This window comes from Periplaneta americana, chromosome 2 (assembly GCF_040183065.1).
Source record: "Periplaneta americana isolate PAMFEO1 chromosome 2, P.americana_PAMFEO1_priV1, whole genome shotgun sequence".
Classification (NCBI taxonomy): domain Eukaryota; kingdom Metazoa; phylum Arthropoda; class Insecta; order Blattodea; family Blattidae; genus Periplaneta; species Periplaneta americana.
In genome coordinates, this window is record NC_091118.1 from 12,904 (window position 1) to 37,619 (window position 24,716).

Genomic DNA, 24,716 nt, shown 5'->3' on the forward strand with positions numbered 1-24,716 from the left:
CGTGGTGGGAGGAAAGCGGGTGGAATGGAGTGAGTACAGGCGTTAACTTTTCCAAGAATGACGACAGCGCTGAAGGGGCACAGATCCGATGGTCCGACAATATAGGAGTTGATAAAACCCCTCGCAGTACACCTCTCACCTTCCTTATGATGTTGTATATTATGTTTGGGTTGTAACCATTTTCTTGTGGTATGCATTTGATTGTGTTCACTTCTTCATTGTAGTGTTGTTGGCTCCTGGGTATGTTGAGTAATCTGTGTACCATTGTCCTGAATGCAGCATGTTTGTGTTGTGTGGGGTGATTAGGTGTGTTGTGTATGTGTGTGGTGGTGGTGGTTGGTTTTCTGTATATTTTGAAGGTAAGATCGTCGTTTAATCAATTATTTATATTCAAGTGTTAAGAGTAGTGTACGAAAGATTCAACATGAAAATTTATAATCTTTATTCCAGACATACTTGTGGATCCTACATGGAGTTTACGGCAATATCAAACTGCCCGAAAGTGAACCAGACCTGTCTCAAGCTGTGCTATCAGTAAGCGAGCGGATGTTTGTCAGTGGACACCCTGTGGTCATCTATGGGCCGGTGAAATATAACATAAATTTTACTGTGACACGTCGTGAAGTTTCATTGCTTGATACGCCAAGTATTAAAATGGTACATTTGGTGCAGAATTCCTTTTGCAACAACAATCAGTCCGTTATTCCCATCGTGAGATATTCATCAACATATTTATTACACAGCCTCACAAACTCATATGATATTTCTTTCTCCTTTAACTGGAGTGAAGATGTGAGTGGTTTACTTGAGACTTTGCACGAGTTCGGGCGTTGGCCTCTTCTAGTGTCACCAAGAGTCTATAATAATATAACTTCATGGAGGAATGACATATACCAGAATTTCATCCTTTTCCTCAACTACAACAGCAATGATCTGGGAAAGCTGGTATATGATATCCATAACATGATAGAATTCCAGGTTCTTATCATGTTACGTAACTTTCGTGGACACTTCATTGTGGTGGTGATGGGAGACTCAGGAACCGAGCAAGTTGCACGCAGAATATTATAATAATAATAATAATAATAATGATTTATTTTAGCTGGCAGAGTTAAGGCCGTAAGGCCTTCTCTTCCACACAACCAGCAAAAAGTGTATATACATATGCATGAACTTACAAAGAATTCAACAAATTGATTTAGATGAGAGTTACATGTATACAAGAGTTATTTACGAATTAAACAACAAAATACTATGAACTATTAATTAAACACTGAAATAAACTGGGTAGCAGAATTAAACTAAAATACATAGAATGTTAATATATTTCAAATTATATTAGATAATAGAAAGAGATTATTATGAGACAATTTTGAAAATGCAGCACAATCAGGATGATGTCTAAAGAAAAAAAGCAACAGTGTAGTCAGTAATATTTTAAATCAGTATGATTGGAGTGAAATGCTAATAAGGTTATCTTTTAAGCTGTTCTTAAAGGTGTTTGTTGTCTTGCAGCCCCTAATACTTTGTGACAAGGAATTCCATTGACGCGAGGTGGATATTGTAAAAGATGAGGAATAACAAGATGTTCTATGAAGAGGTATATTTAGCGTGCCACACATAAGTGATCTGGTATTTACGTCGTGGTTAGAGTATAGATAAGAGAAACGAGACGAAAGGTAATTTGGTGTTGAGGTGTGCAGAATTCGAAAGAGTAAAGACAAAGAGTGTAAAGTTCTGCGTTCTTTAAGTCGGAGCCACGAGAGACTTGCGAAGGACGGTGATATGTGATCATATCGTCGGATGTTGCACACGTATCTGATGCACATATTCTGAGCTCGCTGTAACTTGACTGACAGTTCAGAACTTAGATCACTTAACAAAACGTCACAATAATCGAAGTGCGGCATTACTAGGGTTTGTACTAGGGTAAGTTTTAGTTGCTGGGGCAAGAAGTTTCTCAAGCGACTCAAAGAGTGAAAGGAGGAACAGATTTTCTTTATCGTTTCTTTAACTTGAAAATTCCAACTTAGATTATTATCAAAAAAGAAGCCAAGATTTTTTACGACAGATGAATAAGGGATTAGCGTGTTGTTAAGGGTAACAACTGAAAGATTACTGTTATTAAGGGAGTTAACTACACGCTTATGTCCAATAATTATGGCTTGAGTCTTACTTGGGTTAAGTGCGAGTCCGAAATTGGCCGCCCAAGTGGAGACAGTGGCTAGGTCACAATTTAACTTGTCAATCGATTCATTGATCGTATTGGGTCTGGAATGTATGTAAAGTTGTAGGTCGTCGGCATAGAGGTGATATCGGCAATACTGTAAGTTCTTTGATACGTCATTAATGTAGATAGAGAAAAGTAGTGGTCCTAATACAGAGCCCTGCGGCACTCCCGCAGTCTCTTACGAAGAAACTTTTTCGATTCTACAGTGATCATGCGTGCACCAAATGGTACATCCATCAACATATTCTACCCAAGCAGTTTTTGTAATGTCAACCAAGAACCAATATTACTCGGCACGTGGGCCCCTGAAGAAGAAGGGGGAAAGTTACACAAAAATAAGAATTTCAACAAGGAACACATTGAACGAAATTTAACAGGATGCTGTTTCATGATGTGGCCATTACATACTGATCCGTTTGTGATTCAGAGCTCAGGGTATTCACCGAGAGAGAGACCAGGAGGACTAGACGAGAGGTTACTTGAAATTGTTGAAAATGAACTAAAAACTTCGGATAAGAAATGCAGTGCAGATTCTGTGTGGATTAGAGTAACAAACAAAATGTCTGATATGAACATAGAAAGAATCTATGAGTTGACAACGACTTATTTCACTCGGAGTTACAAATTCTTTGTCCCAACTGCACAAATGTATCCTCGATGGGCAAGTTTGGGCAGAGTGTTCACTCCACTCACCTGGGCGTCTCTATTCGTGTCCATTGTACTCTGTTCTCTGGCTGTACGCCTCTTGACAACATGCATGATCAAGAAAGACCCCAACAGCTACGATGGAATAATGCATTGCTTCTTGAACATCTGGTGTTCGTTCCTAGGCGTGCCAGTTGACAAGTTGCCTCTGAGCACTCCTCTCGGGAAGTTATTCTTGTCCTGGATTCTGTATTCTCTGTCCGTTACTACAGTTTTTCAAGCGTTTGTGATCAGCTACCTTGTGGATCCTGGGAAGCAGCATCAGATTGACACAATTGAAGAAATTCTAGAGAAGAATTACACCTTGCTTTTTGATGACTTCCTTGCTTTTTTGGCGTATTCCTCAAGTTACGATATAGAAGACAAGTCGTATGTGGCTAGACGTTCCATCGATGCACTAAACGTTGCATTTCACACTGAACATTCAGCTGTGTTGGTCAATGAAGATTTCTTCACCTACTATTCCAAAAAACTGTGCGGCACAGGATTCCTTCCTTCATACCACAAGTTCAGTGGAGAAGCGATCCAAATGCACGTTCAAATGGTGGTTACGGGCGGTCGATACGTGTTCTGGAAATGGAATCAAATTTTAGGACGCTTAGTACAGGCAGGAATTCCCCGAAAAATCATGGGTGACATCACAGATCCTCTGGGGCACCTTGCCATCCACCGACTTGCTCTGGATCTCAGCTACGAATACGTTCCTATGTCGTTGGGGATAATGCAATCAGTGTTCATTTTCCTGCTTCTTGGCTCATTCGTGAGTTTAATAGTTTTCCTTTGTGAGATAACAATTCACTATGCTGGGAGATTTGGAATTTGTTCCTTAACTCAGGCCATGGTATGAATGATGATGAATATGAATTAATGATGACAAAATGAGTCCGAGATCCAACGCCGAAAGTTCAATTCTGTTTCAATTGGTTGAGGGAAACCCCCGGAAAAAAACTCAACCAGGATTTGAACCTAGGCCTGTTCGTTTCATGGTCAGACGTGCTAACTGTTACTCCACAATGGTGGACTTTCTGCAATACTTGGAAATCATTGCTTTTGTCTATAAAAGAATATAAATTTTATTTTTCACATTTAACTATTTTTAGTACTCTTCGTTATTTGATCTGGTTTCCTATACATTAATTTTTCTATGTCATTCTATTGCTGTAGGCCTAATTATTGTAATGCTATTGTATATTATATATCACTGTCACCAGGAGTATACCCAATTGCAGTGCTAATACATACATACATACTGTCCACACCTGTGGAGTAATGGTCAGGGCGTCTGGCCGCAAAACCAGGTGGCCCGGGTTCTAATCCTGGTCGGGGCAAGTTACCTGGTTGAGGTTTTTTCCGGGGTTTTCCCTCAACTCGATATGAGCAAATGCTGGGTAACTTTCGGTGTTGGACCCCAGACTCATTTCACCAGCATTATCACCTTCATTTCATTCAGACGCTAAATAACCTTGATGTTGATACAGCGTCATAAAATAACCCAATAAAATAAAATACATACATACATACACATTCACACATATTATAACCATTCTGTGGATAAAAATCAATATATTCTGATTTTATAAAATATTCAAGAGATGTAAATAATAATAATAATAATAATAATAATAATAATAATAATAATAATAATAATAATAATAATAATACAATAATTAATAATCACTTTGTCCATGTCGCAGCCCTTTAATAAGGGAAGTTTCGTAAATAAATAAAATAACACTATATCTTATAAACAAGTCGTTAAATAAATTACTAGTCAATTATGACAAAGTTGACATAGGAACATTGACAACTACCAGTCAGATACTAAGCAATGACGTCACATCTGCCACTCACAATGTTATTTATAAACAGAAATTAGAGATAGGCTTAATATAGCCTAGAGTAGAAATGAATTGACTGCTAGATTGACGGCTCATGACTCAAGATGGAGTACATGAGCAGTGTAAATGCCAACATACACTTGATCACGAAACCTTAACCCTAACAGCCAATAACTCCAACACATTCCAATCTTCAACAGAGGAAATTCTCTTAAAAATATGTGACTGGTTCTCAGTCAATAAATTGGTATTAAATTGTAACAAAACTAACATAATTCAATTTAAATCCTGTGCAAATTCAACCTCGCAAATTTCTAGCGCATTAATTAACAACAGACCCCTATTAGAAACAACGACAACCAAATTTCTTGGCTTAAAAATAGATAATGTGTTAAATTGGAAAAATCATATTAAAGAAATTACTCCCAAACTAAATTCAGCTTGTTTTGCTATTAGATCTATGCAAAAGATAGTAAATATCAATACCTTAAAAACAATATACTTTGCATACTTCCACTCGGTAATGAGTTCTGGAATAATATTCTGGGGAAATTCCACAGATAGTAACAGTATATTTCTATTACAAAAAAGAGTAATTAGAATAATAGTAGGTGCCAAATCTAGGGAATCTTGTAGGACTATTTTAAAAAAACTACAAATAATGCCCATGGCTTGTCAGTATATCTTTTCATTAATAATCTTCCTCGTATGTAATCGTGAAAACTTTGTAACTAATTCAACAGTTCATAGCATAAATACACGTCAAAAAAATGACTTTCATACTCCACCGGCAAGTCTATTGTGCTATCAAAAAGGAGTGCGTTATATGGCAGTAAAAATTTTTAATAGCCTCCCTATCGATATAAAAAATGAAACTGAAAACATAAGATTATTTAGGGCCAAATTAAAGAAGTACCTAATTTCTCACGCCTTCTATTCTGTAGGTGAATTCATGACATTCAATAACGCTTCATGAAATTGATACTAAAACTATGTGTTGTACCAGTAGACTATATTGTAAATCTCGTCTGTATATATTTCATCTAGACTGTGACTATAAATTAAGACTTTATAATAGTATTAAGTTTTTTGACTTGTTCCATATTCTAGCTGTAAAGCAATGTATGAATACCATGGAATGTTAATAAATACAATACAATACATATGCAGGAGGTTGGCAGTAGTAGAATATAACGTAATCCAAGTATACTAAGTAGGACATGGTCCCCACCTTCGTTGTAGTCTCGCCAGGTGCGAGCATGCTCAGGAACATGCACAGTATGCTGTTCTGCAGGTCGCTGCCCACCACGCTCTGCTGGACGGCTCGCATGTAGGGTGGGGAGCTGTCCAGCAGGAACAGCTGGCCCTGTCGGCCCTCCTGCTCCAGAGCATGCATCAGCTCCAAGGCCAGCAGCCCCCCGAATGAGTAGCCCAGCAGGTTGACCGGCGCCCCGGGTGGGAGATGGCTGCGGATGTGCTGCCAACACAACAACTACATAAAAACCACATAACAGGTCTGTGGCTTCAATTAGGCCTTTAAAGAGAATTAGAGCAACATCTAGGATCTGGACTTAATAACATTATACAGTAAAATCTCTCCTTACGGGCACCTCCAAGATACGGACACTCCTCATATACGGACAGATTTTTATGTCCCAACTGAAATAATATGGAAATAATGATAAATTTAACTCTCGTTTACGGACACTCTCAGACACGGACACGGACAGCTGTTTCACAGTCCTAAAGCTTGCTTTACCTCCTGACTGCGGACAGAACTTGGATTTCAAGACCTCGTGTGTTACAAAAATGGAAAATTTAGTACAGAAATTCCTTAACATGAAAGAAGACAATAAGGGTCTCGTAGGCTACCACTAGCCCAGCCGGCTACCCCTTGTTAGCTGGAAGCGGGTGGATAAACAAAGTCATAAAATTTAATCTGTTTGATGGGTCCAACGTTTCCGCGATCGTGAAATTGTATTCAACACATGATAGGGTTAGTAGGATTATTCTCCTTACTTCAATCAGTTGTTCTGTTTCGAGAGACATGGCACCTGAACGTAAAGGTTAAGTTGAAAATTGTAAATTACAGTACTGCATAACTGTAGACGTAGAATAAAATTGCATGGCACAGTACTGTATTTTCCTTTTTCGGTCTTATCTACTGTAGTTCAAAGTTGCAAAGAATTTACTGTAGTGTACTATATTTGTAGAATTAAACTATAGTAATACATTTCATTTAAAGCGTGAAGGGATACAAAATGCATATTATAAATTTACTGTTAGATTGGGGAGGCTCTCTTCCAATAAAGGACACCTCCCAGATGCGGACAGATTTTTACGTCCCTTCGATGTCCGTAAATGAGAGGTTTCACTGTAATACACCATAATGTAAAATAATACCCGCACTAGACTTCGTAATCTAATATCAAAACCGACTCACACATGAGCAACCAATGTTGAACTAGATAAGTAAGAACATGATACCAAGCAGTAAAGCAGCCACAGTGCTGTTAAGTACTTGACGTACAGGCAGCAGGGAGCGTGCCATGTCCTGCACCGTCTGCTGCTCACTGACGTAGCCCAGCTGCAGGCACCACACCTGGCAGTCCAGGTTCTGAGCCAGGGACTGCAGGCCAACCGCCATACCATCCACACCCGGCAACATGAACAGTGTTGGTCGTGTGTCCTCCACGCCCTCCACACCCCCGTCCATTCGCATCATGGTCTGGGCTGCAGTCTGCTCGTCTCCGATCTCTCGTATCAGCAGACGCATATTTTGAAACAGGTCTGGACTGTCGCTCAATGCTGCATCTGTAATCACCAATCACCACCATCTACCTTGTAGAGGATCTGGACTGTCACTCAGTGCTGCATCATGCACCATGCTTGGTTCTGAGCGCAGGTTAAAATCTGAACAGAGACAATAGATTTTAGAGGAAGAATCTTTTGAAAGGTAAAAGACAGAATTTTGTAGTGTAGGCTTTCACGGCCAGAGTCTATAGATCTAGATTCATTTTCCGGGCTGAGAGGCCGTGGTCTATTGGTTGGTTTCATACCAGACATTTCGTCTGCAACTGCGGCAGACATCGCAAGGAAGAAGGCGTAAAGCTAAACAAGTGTTGGTACCCGGTCCTAAACAGAACAGATAAGAAGCCACTACAACAAAAGGACGGAACCCAGAACGGGAGCAGCGAACAAAGCAGTGCGGACCGCAGCGACAACAGGCCTCGGCCCGCGAGCCGCACTATAAATACGCCCGCACAACCAGCCACAGGATCAGTTGCTTCAGGTATGCCGAGAAGAGTCTTGCGACCTCGGATACCACTCCACTGAAGATGTCTGCCGCAGTTGCAGACGAAACGTCTGGTATAAAACCAACCAATAGACCACGGCCTCTCAGCCCGGAAAATGAATCTAGATCTAAAAGACAGAATTTTAAATTTCTCAATAGATTTTACTTGTAAAGAAGTCAATTATTTTTCAAAATTCATTCTAAACAACACAAAATGAAAGTGTTAAAACGATTAACAGGAACAAAATGAGGAAGTCCACAGTTGATAGTAAGCATCACATACCACATGTTACATACTCGTATACTGTGTTGACCACATGAGCTAGTAATAAACACATACTACAACGTACAGAAATCCAAGCTTTATGTTTCGAAATTGGTGCAATCAAAACAACTACGATTAAAGCTATGCAAGTAATCTTACTTAGGCCTACTTACTTACAAATGGCTTTTACGGAACCCAGAGGTTCATTGCCGCCCTCACATAAGCCTGACCATTCCGAGGCTTATATTGAGGTTCTGCAACAAGCTCTCTTTTTCGGTGATGGGTTTTACAATAAATAAATTATGGTAGATGTTGAAACGCAAGCCCTCTTAACTTGTGAACAATTAATTAGGATTCAAAATTCCGATAAATGGAACAGATATAGAAACATTAAAAACTAAAAATGGATGAATAAAAGGAGGTAATAAAACATACATACAGTAGAACCCCTATTAACCGTGGTAATGAAGGGGCTGGGCTGAATGGTTAATCGAAAAAATCGGATAATCCATACCATAAAAGATTTTCGTAAATTTAGTGAATAATACTTGCACTTTCGTAACTCCCTTCGTGGTTTTGATGGTGTTGCGCTTAATATGCTAGATAGTGAGTGGATCAGAAGTTCACTAATTTAAATCTGGTTATCAACGACGGGTTTTTAAGGGCCAAGGGAACTCCTTGTAATGGCTGTCTGTGGAAAGATATCAGTATTGGAAGTCTCGTGTTGTAGATTTATGTACTTTCTACACTCCAATCTCGTATTTTGATGCAAGATGAGCCACGGTTTATCTTTCTCCAAACCACTCAATTATTTACACTTTATTTTTCGATTCTTAGCACAATGAGTGTTTGTTTGATACCCAAAGAAAATATTTCATATAGAAGTTATACACTACGACAGTTCGAACAATAGACCTAAGGGAAAAGGCTTGTAATAACCCTCTCTAGAAAAAAAAATAACGTGCTAATACAATGTGCAATACTTCATATATTTCTGCAGAAAAAAAAAAGAAAAAATAAAAAAGAAAAGAAAAAGCGAGAGAAAGACAGACGGTTAATCCAGCAATCAATTAATAGGGTGACGGAAAATTGAGGATCTACTGTAATACCTAAAGGTAAAGGTAAAGGTATGCCCTTAACATTCCATGAAGGCACTTGGGGGGCATGGAGGTAGAGCCCCATGCTTTCCATGACCTCGGCACTAGAATGAGGTGGTGTGGTCGGCACCACGCTCTGACCGCCTTTTACCCCCGGGAAAGACCCGGTACTCAATTTTATAAGAGGCTGAGTGAACCTCGGGGCCGTTCTGAAAGTTTGGCAACGAGAAAAAATCTTGTCACCACCTGGCCGCCATCTACTGTAATAATGATGGTGATAATGATGATGATGATGATGATGATGATAATAATAATACTAATAATAATAATAGCGAAATGACAGCAACAAACCATCTATTTTGGAAATAATCAACATTTTCATTAACAATGGCCGCAACACAGTGCAGTGCTTGCAAATCAGCTCCTTTCAGTTCGTGGAATGCCTGTATTCAATATGAGTGCGCTCCAATATCCATAATCATTCATTTAACACTATAATAATTTAGGTTACTTTTTTGGACCATCCTGTACAATGTGTAAAGAGTGAATGCAAATTCAGCAGCAATATTCTTACTCAATTTTTATACATTATTTACGACTACAAACATTCTCATATCTGCTGACAGATGTTGGAATGCACTGTTAGTGTACCTTGAGCCTCCTGTTCTCTCGCACTCTTGGCCTGCTTCCTGTCGGCGGCGATCTTCTCCAGGTGACCAAACGTGAGGCTCCGGATCTCCTGTGCTGTGAGCAGCACTTCAAACTCGCGCTCCAGGGTCTGCTTGATCTCCACGGCCGTCATGGAGTCCATCCCCAGCTCTGCCAGCGTCGTAGTATGGCTGACGGTCTTCAGGTCTCGAATGCCTGCCAGCATACAACTCAAAGTAGAAACTCTTGGCCATCTTTTGATGGAAAGCATCTGTGAATAAAGAAAGGAGACACCTTCTCTGATTTCCTCCCATCCGTCTTTCTACCGTTTTTTAAGGAAAGTATAGATAATATTAATTCTATCAATTGCCGGTAGTTCTTTTACATGTATCTCGAATTGAAAATTCCTTGTGTTCGTGTGCATCATTGCTGCGTAGAAGTTCGAATGAAATGAAGGCACGTTTAATTGGTCCTTTACTACATAGTAATCAAATTGAAAAAATTCAAAAACGGTTCTCTAGATATCTGTATTTTAGAAGATATCATTGTTCAGCCCTCCATAACAAAATTTCGTACAACACTCTACTTGCTGATTTTAATTTAATGTCTCTTGCCAGTCGTAGATTACTTGCTGAACAACTTTTATTATATAAAATATTCAATGGTCTAGTGGATAATAGCGAAATATTATCACAAATCCAGATTAACGCTAGAACATCACATTTAAGAAATCGTCAATTGTTATATTATAAAAAACCAAACACAAAAAAAATGTGTTCAAATTTCAATGAGATATGTAAAACATGGGATCTAGATTTCTGCATTTCTTACATGGAATACAAACATTTTCTTATTAATATACTGAAGGTAGGTGATTTTATATAATATTGCTATTTGTTACTCTGTAATTTGCCAATTATAGCTACATTTTACATTTTTGGCTATTTTGTGGACCTTCCATCAAAATATTGGGAAGCAAGAAGGATGACGGCTTCATTGTTAAATCCAGAGCAAAAAAAAAAAACACACACACACACACAAACACAAAAAAAATCTTTCTCTCTCTCTCCCTCCCCCTCCCTCTCTCTCTCTCTCTCTCTCTCTCTCTCTCTCTCTCTCTCTCTCTCTCTCTCTCTCGGTTATGATATTTTGTATTTTTCATTTATATCTATATCTGTATATTTTATTTAGGTAGTATCTATTTGTCTGTTCTTTTTTTTTTCTTTCCTTTTCTCATTTTCCATTTTAATTTGTATTTACACTTTATCTGTTTCATCTCTTTTTTCACACGTTATCGATTTTTTTTTGTAAACGAATATCTGTACTGTAAATAAATAAATAAATAAATAAGTAAGTAAATAAATAAATTAATTAATTAATTATGGTTACATTTAACTCTGCTTTAGGAATGAGGCCTTAAATGTAAATACAAAATTAACTGACATCTAGAAACCACTCCATTAAGTAGGGACATTTGCATAACACTGTAATATTAGAAGCTTGACGATTCCAAGCTATTATAATCAAATTTGCATTGAAGTAAGTAATTCTGGCACTCACAAGGTGGTGGAAGAAAGAGAAGTGAATAGCAGCAAACCTCCTTCCCAGCACCATTTACAGAACTTCATTGATTAAGTATTCTTGCCTGTTCTGGTTCACAAGACTTCGGTTGATTCTGTGAGAGCTTAGATTTACACGTGAAAAAATTTGTTATGCAAGACTTCGCTCTGTTACACCTCTGTTTTCTTTGGTTGTTGTTTTTTCTGTTTGTTCATACTAGTAGATCAGATGTTTTAATAATCTATAACAAAGATATATTCAAGGGATAAATTAGGTACAAAATAACCTAATCGTGTGAACCAGATACTGCTTAAAGTAGACAGACAAATTCGCGTTACAGGTGATAGGTCTTTTTTGTGTCTAAGGCTGTACACACCCAAAATACTGCTGACACACTCCATGATGTCTGCATAGTTGCCACTGCCCGCTCGCTTCTCTGCCACCACCATGCTGCCCACCACAGGATGAGTCTGGGCCAATAGCACGTCTAGCACCTCCAGACACGACGAGATCCTCTGCTGTAGCGTGCCACCTGCAACATCAGTCAGAGATGTTCAGTGCATCTGCTGGACTAAAAAGTGCAACCAAATTCAGCCCGACACAAACCAACCAAATACAACACAACCAAAACTAAATACAAATACAATGTAACTTGGTCCAACCCAGTCGAATCAGATTCAAAACAAAACCTCTGATTGAGGTTCTGGCTGATATGTATATACAGTATCTATTATCAAGCAGCACATCTCACTTGACGATATGTGTCAGAGGAAGAACAAGTGGACGCAGTTATTCAAAAAGAAACTAACCCACAAAAAGAAATTTTTTAGATAATGAGCATTAAAGTTAACATTGTTTTGAAAATTAGGTTGGTAGTATATTCATTTCATACTTACTTCAATATGAAGGCCAGAATCCTCCAGTTTCAAATGATTATTTCATAGATTAACTTTATTTCAAAATAAGTAGAAACATTTTGAAAAATGTAGATTACAAGCAAACATTCTCATGAGGCGAGACAAAAAAGTTAATTTTTTTCTTCCATCATGTTAATAATGTCAAAATAAGTGCTTGTACAAATTTTGGCCACTTGAGAGCAATTACGAGGCCGTCCAGAAAGTGATTTTACCTAGGGCAGTTTACAGAAAGAAAGCACAATTTCGTGGAAAGATTTACTGGAACAGATACAGCAATTGTTGAGCTATTTTTCAACATATTCTCCACCAGAATTGAGAAATTTGTCATGCCGTGGGATCAACAGAGAGGTGCAGACACTGGTTCTGATCCCAGGCTGCAGATTTCTATGACACAGGGATACAAAAATTGATCCCATGATATGACAAATCCCTCAATTTCAGTGGGAAATATCTTGAAAAATAGCGCAACAATTGCTGTATCTGTTTCAATAAATCTTTCCATGAAATTGTGCTTTGTTTCTGGAAACCGCTCCAAGGAAAATTAATTTCTGGATGGCCTTATAATTGCGTTCGAGTGGCCAAAATTTGTACAAGCACCTTTTTTGACATTATTAACATGGTGGAAGAAAAAAATTACATATTGTGATGTTCCAATATTGAACTTTAATGCCGAATAAACCCTACAGTTCGAAGTGTCATTCAATAAACTAGGAACTAAATTTTACTACCCCCACTCCCAACACAACCAATCAATACCCATCTTCTTAAATTAATTTAACCTAATCTAATCTGATGTAGTTCAGTCCAATCTCCTATCATGTATTCTAATGAAATATAGTGAAACTGAACTCCAAGCAATGCAATTACAGTTCACTTCAATTCAACTCATGCGAATTGAGTCCAGTCTAGTTTAATACACAGAAATTAACTGCATTCCATTTGTGTTCATGCAATCACAATTGAAGTAATTCTACTTTAAAATATTCCAACCAACCCAGTCCAATGGAGTGCAATTCTTCCTGTTTCAATTCACTTCATATTCATTTGGTTAAAGCATTTCAATGAACACTCAGGCCTATTTCATTTTAGTTCAGTCAATCAATTCTAGACCTACAAAGTTCATTCGATATCAATCTCGTCCAGTTATTTGTAGTACTTGTAGCAGTTTTTGATTTAACAATGCTTTCAACAGTAAACATTGTTGAGAGATACATCACTACAATCCAGTCCAGTCTTCTGATCCAAAAACATGAAACAACATGCTGCAAAGAAATGAGTTCGTTCTCTGTTGTAGTATAACATGAGGTACCTATAACTAGCTCCTTGTGGTCCCCGTGCATCTCTGCCACCAGCCCCACATCTCCCACAGCGCCCCACTGCACAGCCAGCCCTGGTAGGCCGCCCCTGACCCTTGCTTCACACACCCGCTCCATCACTGAGTTGCTCATGCCGTAGTTGGCCTGTCCAGCGTTGCCACGCCCACAGGAGACGCTTGAGAACACCACGAATTTCTGCAGCAGCGGACACAACTGGCGAGAAAACTTGTCCAGCAGGCGAGTGGCAAGCGCCTTGGGACCGGCAGAGGCAGCAAACCTGGCCTCAGTGTGATTCGAAAGCAAGCTATCCTGCAACACCTGTGACAGTAGACACTGTAGATGTTATTACTGTTATTGCTGCTGCTACCCACCACCACCACAACTCTCGTCGCCGCCACCCCCACCCTGATCGCCATCACATCTAAGTATGTTACAATCACACAATTCAATGGGCAATCCCTATCGTGCAGTGAGGGGTTGCTACTTTGTCTCGCCTGGTTCAATAGAATTATTAATAATTGATTAAATGGCGATCTTACTCGTGTTAATTGTGTAAGCATGTGCGGCTTACAGCTGTTTCGGTGCTTCTTCACACCATCCTCAGAGCCTACTAGATCTCGGCGTCATCTCGAACTTCGCTGCCTGTTGTGTGGGTGCGTTCGATTGTTGAAAAGTGTTGAAATGTGGTGTCAAATAGTGTGTGTGTTCTGAAATTGATCTGCGTGTTGAGAATTTGATCAGGGTGTATTTTGGTGTGCCTGTATATTTCATATTGTTCTAGTGTGTTGAATTTTTGGTTTTTGGGTTGTATGTGTAGAATGATAATCGATGTTGAATCTTTCCTACACATACAACCCAAAAACCAAAAACTCAACACACTAGAACAATATGAAATATACAGACACATTAAAACACACCCTGATCAAATTCTCAACACACAGATCAATTTCAGAACACACACACTTTTTGACACCACATTTCAACACTTTTCAACAATCGAACGTACCCACACAACAGGCAGCGAAGTTCGAGATGACGCCGAGATCTAGTAGGCTCTGAGGATGGTGTGATGAAGCACCGAAACAGCTGTAAGCCGCACATGCTTACACAATTAACACGAGTAAGATCGCCATTTAATCAATTATTTATATTGAAGTGTTAAAAGTAGTGTACGAAAGATTCAACATGGAGAATTATTAAACTCATTAGACATTCTCGGTTATTATACTTTCATCGTAGGCAAACAAATCAAATAACCAAGGGAACACAGGATAGACTAAACGTGAATGGAAATACTTGTCAGTGATGCAACTAACGAAACAAACAAACATTCAATGACTAACTAACCAACTAACAAGTCATGGAAGCAAACAAACAAGCTAACACGGAAGCAAGCATACAAACAAACCAACCAACAAAGATACAAACAAGCAAGCAAACAATGAAGGAATAAACTACAAATAAACCAAATTAAAAATGAAAAATCAAACAAGCAAACAAGAAACAAAGAAATGGACAATGAAAAACACACCACCAGTTAATACACAGAATAACTAAATAACAAAGCAAACAAACAACTTTCAGGTTTCAAATACTATGAACATAATATCCATGAAGGAACAAATGGGAGCGAAATGATTTGAAACCTTTAACTACGCAGTATGCTGATACGTGAAAACTAACCACAGCGAGGTTGAAGATGGCGTCCACTGGTCCGAGTTTATTCGCTTCTGATAGAAGAGTTGTTACGCCCTCCTCGGACGTGATGTCGGCCAAGGAGATGTTTACAGTAATGCCGTAACTACGCCAGATGCGCACCCGGTAGCTCTGATAGCCAGTCCGCAAGCCACTGCGAGATGTCAGCACCAGCTTGCGGGCTCCTCGCAGCACCAGCCAGTCCGCCAGCTCCAGGCCAAAGCCCCCCAAACCACCTGCAGTAAGGAAGGGGCTTTACTATTAATACACATGACTGCGTGACACTTGAAAAGTAATTTATTTAAGTACTACAGATAGAAAGATTATTATAAAAAAGTTAATTTTCAAGAATTAAGACAATGGAGACATGAAGAGAATAAAGCTGATATTAAAAAAAGTGTGATCCATTTTGAATCTTGCGTACACTACTTTTAACACTTGAATATAAGTAATTGATTAACTAGCGGACTTACTTGTGTACGCCGATCACATAACCAATGCTAACCATACATACAATAACATAAAAGCGGACATGGAAATCCTACACATACAACCGAAGAACCAAAAACTCAACACACTAGAACAATATGAAATATGAAGAGTCCACTGGAAGAATGATGGATGTCACTTTCTTGTCGAAAATGAACCAAGACTGTCAATGCATAGCTTAAGACATATAGAATGTACATAGCCTAGAGAGTTATTTGGCATTAACACTGATAGTCATTGTCCAGTAATGATCGGAAAATCACAGTTAAGCTTTGAGCGCTAAGCATTTCAAACTTTCATTTGCTTCTCCTGCAAAATGTATTCCAGATGACACCCATCATTCTTGCAGTGGACTCTTCATATACAAACACACTAAAACACACCCTGATCAAATTCTCAACACACAGATCAATTTCAGTACACACACACTATTTGACTCCACTTTTCAACACTTTTCAACAATCAAACGCAGCCACACAATAGACAGAGAAGTTTGAGATGACGCGAGATATAGTAGGCTCTGAGGATGGTGTGATGAAGCACCGAAACAGCTGTAAGCCGCACAGACTTACATAATTAACACGAGTAAGTCCGCTAGTTAATCAATTACTTAAAAAGTGTGAATTTAAGAAGGACAACGACAGAAGGTACAATGCAGAAACTGACTGGAGTTATGAAATGACAAACAAATGTCAAAACAAATTACAACTTCGTTACAAAACATTAGATAAAAATATGAAACTGTCATGTGTATCCTTCACAGAGAGTGAACACAATTGAAAGCAATCAAAATGAACTTAAAGATAAAAAAATTGAACATTTACAGATTCAAAATCAGAAATCCACATAACACTCAAGTGTAAACCTACATTCGGAATCATATTATAGACTAATACAACAAGAAATATTACTAAAACAGATATCAAGAAATTTAAACCCACTGTGTATAAGTTTGGCAAGAAGATGGGAAAACAGGAATCAAGGGAAATACACCATGGAGATGGCTACAAGCCAACACAGTGCGAGAACTGGGGTGTCATATCTGCAGAACATCTGCATCGTATGAATCTCCCTGCAGCAAGGGCGTCAACAGAATATTTTTATGGGGAGGGGTGAGTCTTTAGGATACCAGTATATTATTATTATTAAGGGATTTCTAAGTAAAAAGGTGTAGATTGGACTTTTTCCAGTGCCTATTTTAAGTAATTCAAAATGTTTTGAAGATGATATCTTGGTCTTCAGGTGAAAAAAAAAAAAGTTGAAAGTGTAGCCTCATCTGGAACAGTTGCACTTCCATCACACACATTTTTGTATGTAATGTCATGCTGCTTAAAGTCATCCATTAGAAGCCCTAAAATTGTCTTAATGCGGTGCTTTGTTGTGAATGATTCTCATGCACCGTAGCACATGATTAACACGTGGTTTTGGCAGCGTGTTGCATCAGGTATCCCACCTGGGAACGCATGGTAGATAAGGAGAGGGATAGGAACTGTTACTGAAACGACCTGGGACAAGGAAATAAACATTTTGGGCTGAAAAAACGCACAATCGAAGTTAATTTGCTCTGTTGGGACAAAAAATTTGTTTCTTAAATGCTGGTAAAACACTAAATCGAGAAACATTAAATCAGAGTAAAAATAGCATTGCGTATATGGGACTTCTGCCGGGACTGCAAAATAAAGGTACGGTCACACATCGCTACTTTTGCAGCACTGCAGTACAGAAAACTGCGCAACTCTTGTACTGCGACGTGTGAACAACGGTGCAACCCGAAAAGTAGCGGCTGCCAAACCTGCTGCCCGCTACTTTTCCATGCTGCGCGCAGCTTAGAAGTAGCGACGTGTGAACAGGGTTCTCAGGGTTGCAGCCGCAGCATTTTTGATATCGGTTTGTTGAAACTTTTGCTGCGGTTGCCACCCAAATGTGCCAATGATACTTTTATTGTTTGGATATATTTTAATGTTAGATGCGATGGAAATAAATTATTTGTAACAGTTATTAAATGCACAACACAGTCTGAGCATAATTGGTGACGATATAATTAATTTTTTTAATTTTCCATAGTGTAATTTCAAACAGGAGGGTTGCCAACATTGATTACGTGAATATGCTGTTGGTTATCATTTAAGTACATAGGCGTTTTTAAAAGCTTTATAGTAAAAATAATGCCAATTTCTGAATACTAGATACGACAGAAAAGCAAATAATAGATAAGGAAGCTTTCGCATGAGTTTCTTAATAATGCGAACATAACCACAAAATGTATATTGAGAAGTCAACACGGAGATGGGAACCTGCAGCTGGACTGCGGCTGCAAAAGTAGCGCCTTGTGTGTGAACAGACTCGCAACCTCCAGTTGCAACTTTTGCTGCACTTGGGTTGCCCAGCACAAAAAGTAGCATGCAGCACGTTAGTTTTGGCTTACGTGTGAACACGACACGCAACTTTTGCAGCTGCAGTACAAAATTTGCGCAGCAAAAGTAGCGACGTGTGACAGTACCTTAAGTACGCAAAATGCGGGTAAATCTCAAATCGAGAAACCGAAAATCGAGGTTCCACTGTATATTTGGCGATACAGTCAAATATCGATTTAACGAACACCAGTTTAACGAATTCACCAGTACAACGGAAAAAATTGTTTTCCCTTTCATTACCTGCATATGGTTGAATGTTAAATTATTTCAATTGTACGAATGTCCATATAACGAAAATAAAAATTTCCCCTTCATGATACATATGAACATTACAACGAAGTGGTTTGTTACTGGGGCACACAGACATATCTTTTGAAAATGTTCACTTCAGCATGGAGAAGCTTGCTCTCAACAGTTATAAGGAACTGCTGGCAGAAGTCTGGAATTTTGTCAGTGATTCAAGAAGAAAAAGGATGACAGTGAAGAGTTGGACTCAGATATGTGAGAAGAATAACACACCTACAGATGTGAAACCAAAAGATTTCATTGATATCGACAATGCAATGACTATTGAAAAGGAGCTTACAGGAGAGGGCATTGTCTGTAATGTAATGCAAGAAGAAGGTGGTGTGGGTGGAAGTGATAAGAATCTGTACGTAGTGATAATGATTACTTACTTACTTACAAAGGGCTTTTAAGGAACCCGAAGGTTCATTGCCGCCCTCACATAAGCCCGCCATCGGTCCCTATCCTGTGCAAGATTAATCCAGTCTCTATCATCATATCCCACCTCCCTCAAATACATTTTAATATTATCCTCCCATCTACGTCTCGGCCTCCCTAAAGGTCTTTTTCCCTCCGGTCTACCAACTAACACTCTATATGCATTTCTGGATTCGCCCATACGTGCTACATGCCCTGCCCATCTCAAATGTCTGGATTTAATGTTCCTAATTATGTCAGGTGAAGAATACAATGCGTGCAGTTCTGCGTTGTGTAACTTTCTCCATTCTCCTGTAACTTCATCCCGCTTAGCTCCAAATATTTTCCTAAGCACCTTATTCTCAAAAACCCTTAACCTATGTTCCTCTCTCAGAGTGAGAGTCCAAGTTTCACAACCATACAGAACAACCGGTAATATAACTGTTTTATAAATTCTAACTTTCAGATTTTTGGACAGCAGACTGGATGATAAAAGCTTCTCAACCGAATAATAACAGGCATTTCCCATATTTAATCTGCGTTTAATTTCCTCCCGAGTGTCATTTATGTTTGTTACTGTTGCTCCAAGATATTTGAATTTTTCCACCTCTTCGAAGGATAAATCTCCAATTTTTATATTTCCATTTCGTACAATATTCTGGTCACGAGACATAATCATATACTTTGTCTTTTCGGGATTTACTTCCAAACCGATCGCTTTACTTGCTTCAAGTAAAATTTCCGTGTTTTCCCTAATCGTTTGTGGATTTTCTCCTAACATGTTACTGATAATGATAGTGAAAAAAAAAAAAAAAAGGTTTCTTGCCGAAGCTATAAATGTTGCTAATGATTTATGACTATTTTTGACTGGACAAAAAAGTGCAAGTGTTATTGTAAATTATCTTACTTACTTACGTACTTGCTGCTCTCACATCGGTCCCTATTCTGAGCAAAATTAATCCAGTCTCTTCAATCATATCCCACCTCCCTCAAATCCATTTTAATATTATACTCCCATCTACGTCTTGGCCTCTCCAAAGTCTTTTTGCCTCCAGTCTCCCAACTAACACTCTACATGGATTTCTGGATTAGCCTATATGTGCTACATCATAAATTATCTAGAAGAATCAATTGTCAAATCAGAAAGAAATTACAGACGTTTCCTTATAGTAAAACAAACGCAGAGAAAATAATGTACTGGCATCGATATGTAGATGACATAATAGTCCTATATAATGGAAACAAAAGACAAATAGAAAACCTACATCAACAACTCAACAAAATACACCCAAATTAAAGTATACAAAAGAAACAGAACATAACCAAGCTATAAACTTCTTAGACATCACCATAACCAAAACAAATAACAGACACGAATTCAAAATATACAGGAAACCCACTACAACCACAACACATATACACAATTCATCAAACCATCCCATACAACATAAACATGCAGCTTTCCGTACAATGACACACAGATTAATTAATATACCAATGAACAATGACAACCACACTGAAGAATTAAACACAATAAAATATATAGCACAAGACAATGGATACAACCCTAACATAATAGACACACTAATAAAAAAGGCAAAACAAAAACAGAACAAACCAACACAAACACCACGTGAGAATAAATACATAACATTAACATATCACAATACCAATACCCACAAAATTGCAACTTCATTCAGAAAACTAAAATACAAGATAGCATACAAAACAAATAACACAACACAGAAATACCTAAATAATCACATTAAACATTAAACTCTCTGCATCAAAATCCACAGTTCATTCCCGATTTACCACGCAAATCGTCTGTAGCTGCATTTAGATTGGCAACAGGCCATGATTGTTTGGCCAAACACCTGCATAGAATTGGAATATATCAGTCCCCTAACTGCCCATTGTTCAACTCAAACCAAGAAATGGATTCGGAACACCTCAAAATCTGTGGTTCAGTGGCTGACCATGATAATATCTTTGAAAAATATTGCAGTGCAAGAGGTCAAATGAATTTATTGTCAAACGCCTGGCATTAGAAAACAACAACACAACATTAAACATTCAAATAAATATAATTCAACTGGAGTTCACAAACTAAAATGCAATAATTGCCCACATTTTTACATAGGACAGACAGGACGATCCTTTCATACAAGATATAATGAACACATTAAAGCTATAACCAAACCCTACATCACATCAAATTATGCAGACCACATTATCAACAATAATCATGACTACAATAATATAGAAACAGATATGGAAATTTTACACATCACACCGAAAAGTTCACAGTGAAACATCTTAGAACAATTAGGTACCGCATTTTCTCGAATACCCCTCATATAAGCTGCGCACCCCACTTTTGAAAAGGGGAGGGGAGGCAATACAAAAATAAAATTTTCACAAATATATCGACAACAAATTACATGTCACTTGTCTTGCTTAAGCAACCGTTTACACGATATCCTGTAATATTAATAGCATGTGTCAGTAAATTAACTACTTTTATCTTGAATGTTACTACGTGGCTTGTTATAATAAATTAACTTCATTCTGGGCTGTTTTCGTCATCACGGTCATTGTCTTCACTCTCACTTCTCCATACAGAATCGTGCTGTTCTGATTACAGACGCTACACTTTTTGAAGCTCTTTCAAGAAGAAGGAGTGTGATATACGTGCCATGCATCATGGACGAAAACTTATGTCATATTATTATATTATTACACATATATTAAAAGGGCACATAAATGTACTATAGTGGTATTATATTGCAAACTCAGCAGCCAAAGCTTTCTTAGCATATAAAAATGATACAGAATATTTTATTGGAAACAAAAATTCTGGTGAAACCCTGTAAGAGTACAACATTACTGAACATTTAATGACTGTGACCTTGCAAATATCATGTGTTCATTCCAAAACTTCCTCCTTGAATAATTTTAGATTGCAGGGGACACGATTTTGACTAACAGACAGACTAAGGCCGTGTTATGACTCTGTTCCTATTGTCATTTGTTATAAATGGTTGTATTCTTGTTTAACTACTGTAATCGTATTATTGTTATTCATTCAGGCTCAAGACGCAAAGACCCAAATACTGAGACTAGCCGTACACACCTGAAGGCTTGCTCCACCTCTTTCGCAGGGAATACAATTCTTGTGAGAGGCTGCACGGCTCCTGACTTCAAACCCTCACACATCAAGTTGTACAAACTTCGCCTCATGTCTATGGGCGCAGTGAAGATATTGTCCAGCATGACCCCGTGGAAGCTAGCACCCTTCAGGAACACCTCCATGCCTGCCACACACACAAATTTTTATAAAATAAGAAAATGAACAAATAGTAAATCATACAAAATGTTATATACATTTCGCATTAATTTAGTTATTTTATGATAAATTTTGTTCTCAATAGATTCAACCTTCAATTCCTCTAGATTCAATTTCTTTTTAGATCCAAAATGGTATTTCACGCTGTTCTTCTGAAAAATTTCATTTCAACTTTCTTAATCTTTGTTTGTCCTTTTGCTACAGAGTCCAAAATTTCACTGCCATATAGAAGTGTAGGAACGACTAAGCAGTACATATTCTGACTCAAGAGCATTTGTGTACTAAATAAGGTTCCAGAGCATTATTCAATAATCCTGAAACCTGTGTGAACTTTGTACTTTTCTTGTGTATCAGTAGGTGTTTTTCATTTTCATGTGATATATCCCATCCAAGGTACGTACCGGTACTTAAATTTGATACCTGCTCTAAATATTTGTTATTAATTACTATTATGTTTATTATTGGATCCCAGAACCAAGAGTAAGCAAGTGAAGGAATAATATGCATAATTTCGTTACCCAATATCATTCGACTCTTTCAAATTCATTACTTTCGTTACTGGTAGATGACCTGATTTTGTTGGTAGTGTATTTTTTATTGTGTTGTAGTAGTAAATTTGGTATATTCTTTTGCTGTAATATATAAAATATACCTGAAATCTTGATTTGCATAATACACGTCACTGTTCGTTAACAGAAAACCACAATTTAAGTCACACAGAGTTAGTGTGCACTCAGTGTTGGTTGCTTGACAGTTGTCAGCCCATTTTGAGGTCTGTGGATATAGAGGGAAAAGTTGGATCGGTGTCGGTTAGAGTTCCCGGATAGCTCAGTTGGTATAACGTTGGTACGTTTAACCAAAAGTCCGGAGTTCGATACCCGGCCCCGGAACAATTTTCCCTCAAAATTATTCGAATCAACTTTACAGGGAGTTATACCTGAAAGCTTGATTTGTATCAAATAAAAAGTCCATACATCTATACATATAAAACAAACTTACCACATCTTTAGAAATGAAGAGTCTCTTTTAACTTTGTTCAAAGTTTTCACATAATCAAGAAATACAAAATGGGTCTCCAAATTAAATTCTCGTAGTTTTTCTAAAATTCTCGTAGTTTTGATACTGAACAATGGTTAAATGCAGGATCTACCTTCTTAAATTAATTCCGACACTCTAACAGGAAACTGTTGGTTGAGTTTTTAATTATTTCATTTAAAATCTTAATGAATATTTTATAATGTATACTATTAATATAAGGAGACTGAAGCCTCTATAATTTTCTACGTTTTTGTTTATCTTTTTTCTTTGTATATGGGGATGATTACACTGCTTTTCCATTCTTCAGGTAAAATCGTAGATTGATATGTACGTTTATTGTTGAAAAAACGTCTGGTAACAATCGTCCATGAAAGAAATCTCGTGCATATTTATATCATTAAGAATTGACACCATCTTCTCCTGGTGTTTTACCATTTTTTGTTTTTCTTCAGAGGTTCTTTCAATTCTACTGTGATAAATTATTATCTTTAAGTTCTGTCTTCTAAATATTTTCTTGGAAAGAAGAGTTCTGCCATAAAGACTTATAATAACCTAAGACAGTTTCCTTTTTGGGGCAAGGATTTATATATACAGATTATGTTTCGTCTTTATTCATGTTGTGTATAGTCAACTGTGTGAAGACAGGTTTGAATCTCACAAGTGACACCAGTAAGACAACACCCATGAGGCAACTAGCCAGGAGATAACAGGATAAGGTGACCAGTTCCTTTCCTCTGATACATATCGTCAAGTGAGATGTAGCTACTTCCTGATATGTTTTAATATTTCATAATAATAATAATAATAATAATAATAATAATAATAATAATAATAATGGTTTTATTCAACCTGGCAGAGTTAAGGCCGTAAGGCTTTCTCTTACACTCAACCAGGATTACAACTTGCTTACATAGTTGAACATACAACTGGATCGGAATTAAGTAATTACATACTGATACAATTAAGGTACATAATGAGATCAAAAGAGGTAGTTACATAGGGCCGTATTAATAGACATTTTTAGCGCGGGTTTCCGGTGGATGATCAGCGTTTTTCGTATTCATAAACCAGTGTTAACGATAGGATATGATTTGAATTCTGTACAAGTAACCAGTGGATAGCTGGGGCTAGCTTAGTATGCTCGTAGCGCGTGCTGAG

General features: G+C 37.9%; 1 protein-coding gene across 1 annotated transcript in view; it reads right to left on the bottom strand.

Annotated features, from left to right (window-relative positions):
- Window positions 1-4,874: 4,874 nt before the first annotated feature.
- LOC138695368 (fatty acid synthase-like) overlaps window positions 4,875-24,716 on the bottom strand; it is a 61,716-nt gene continuing 41,874 nt past the window's right edge. The window contains exons 19-27 of the mRNA XM_069819786.1: window positions 23,520-23,524; window positions 22,308-22,488; window positions 17,072-17,127; window positions 15,555-15,802; window positions 13,865-14,189; window positions 12,015-12,170; window positions 10,082-10,294; window positions 7,304-7,587; window positions 4,875-6,250 (exon numbers count right to left, since the gene is read on the bottom strand). Of these exons, the coding sequence (XP_069675887.1) occupies window positions 5,915-6,250; window positions 7,304-7,587; window positions 10,082-10,294; window positions 12,015-12,170; window positions 13,865-14,189; window positions 15,555-15,802; window positions 17,072-17,127; window positions 22,308-22,488; window positions 23,520-23,524 (1,804 nt within the window). The 3' untranslated portion in view covers window positions 4,875-5,914. The remainder of the gene's footprint in view (window positions 6,251-7,303; window positions 7,588-10,081; window positions 10,295-12,014; window positions 12,171-13,864; window positions 14,190-15,554; window positions 15,803-17,071; window positions 17,128-22,307; window positions 22,489-23,519; window positions 23,525-24,716) is intronic.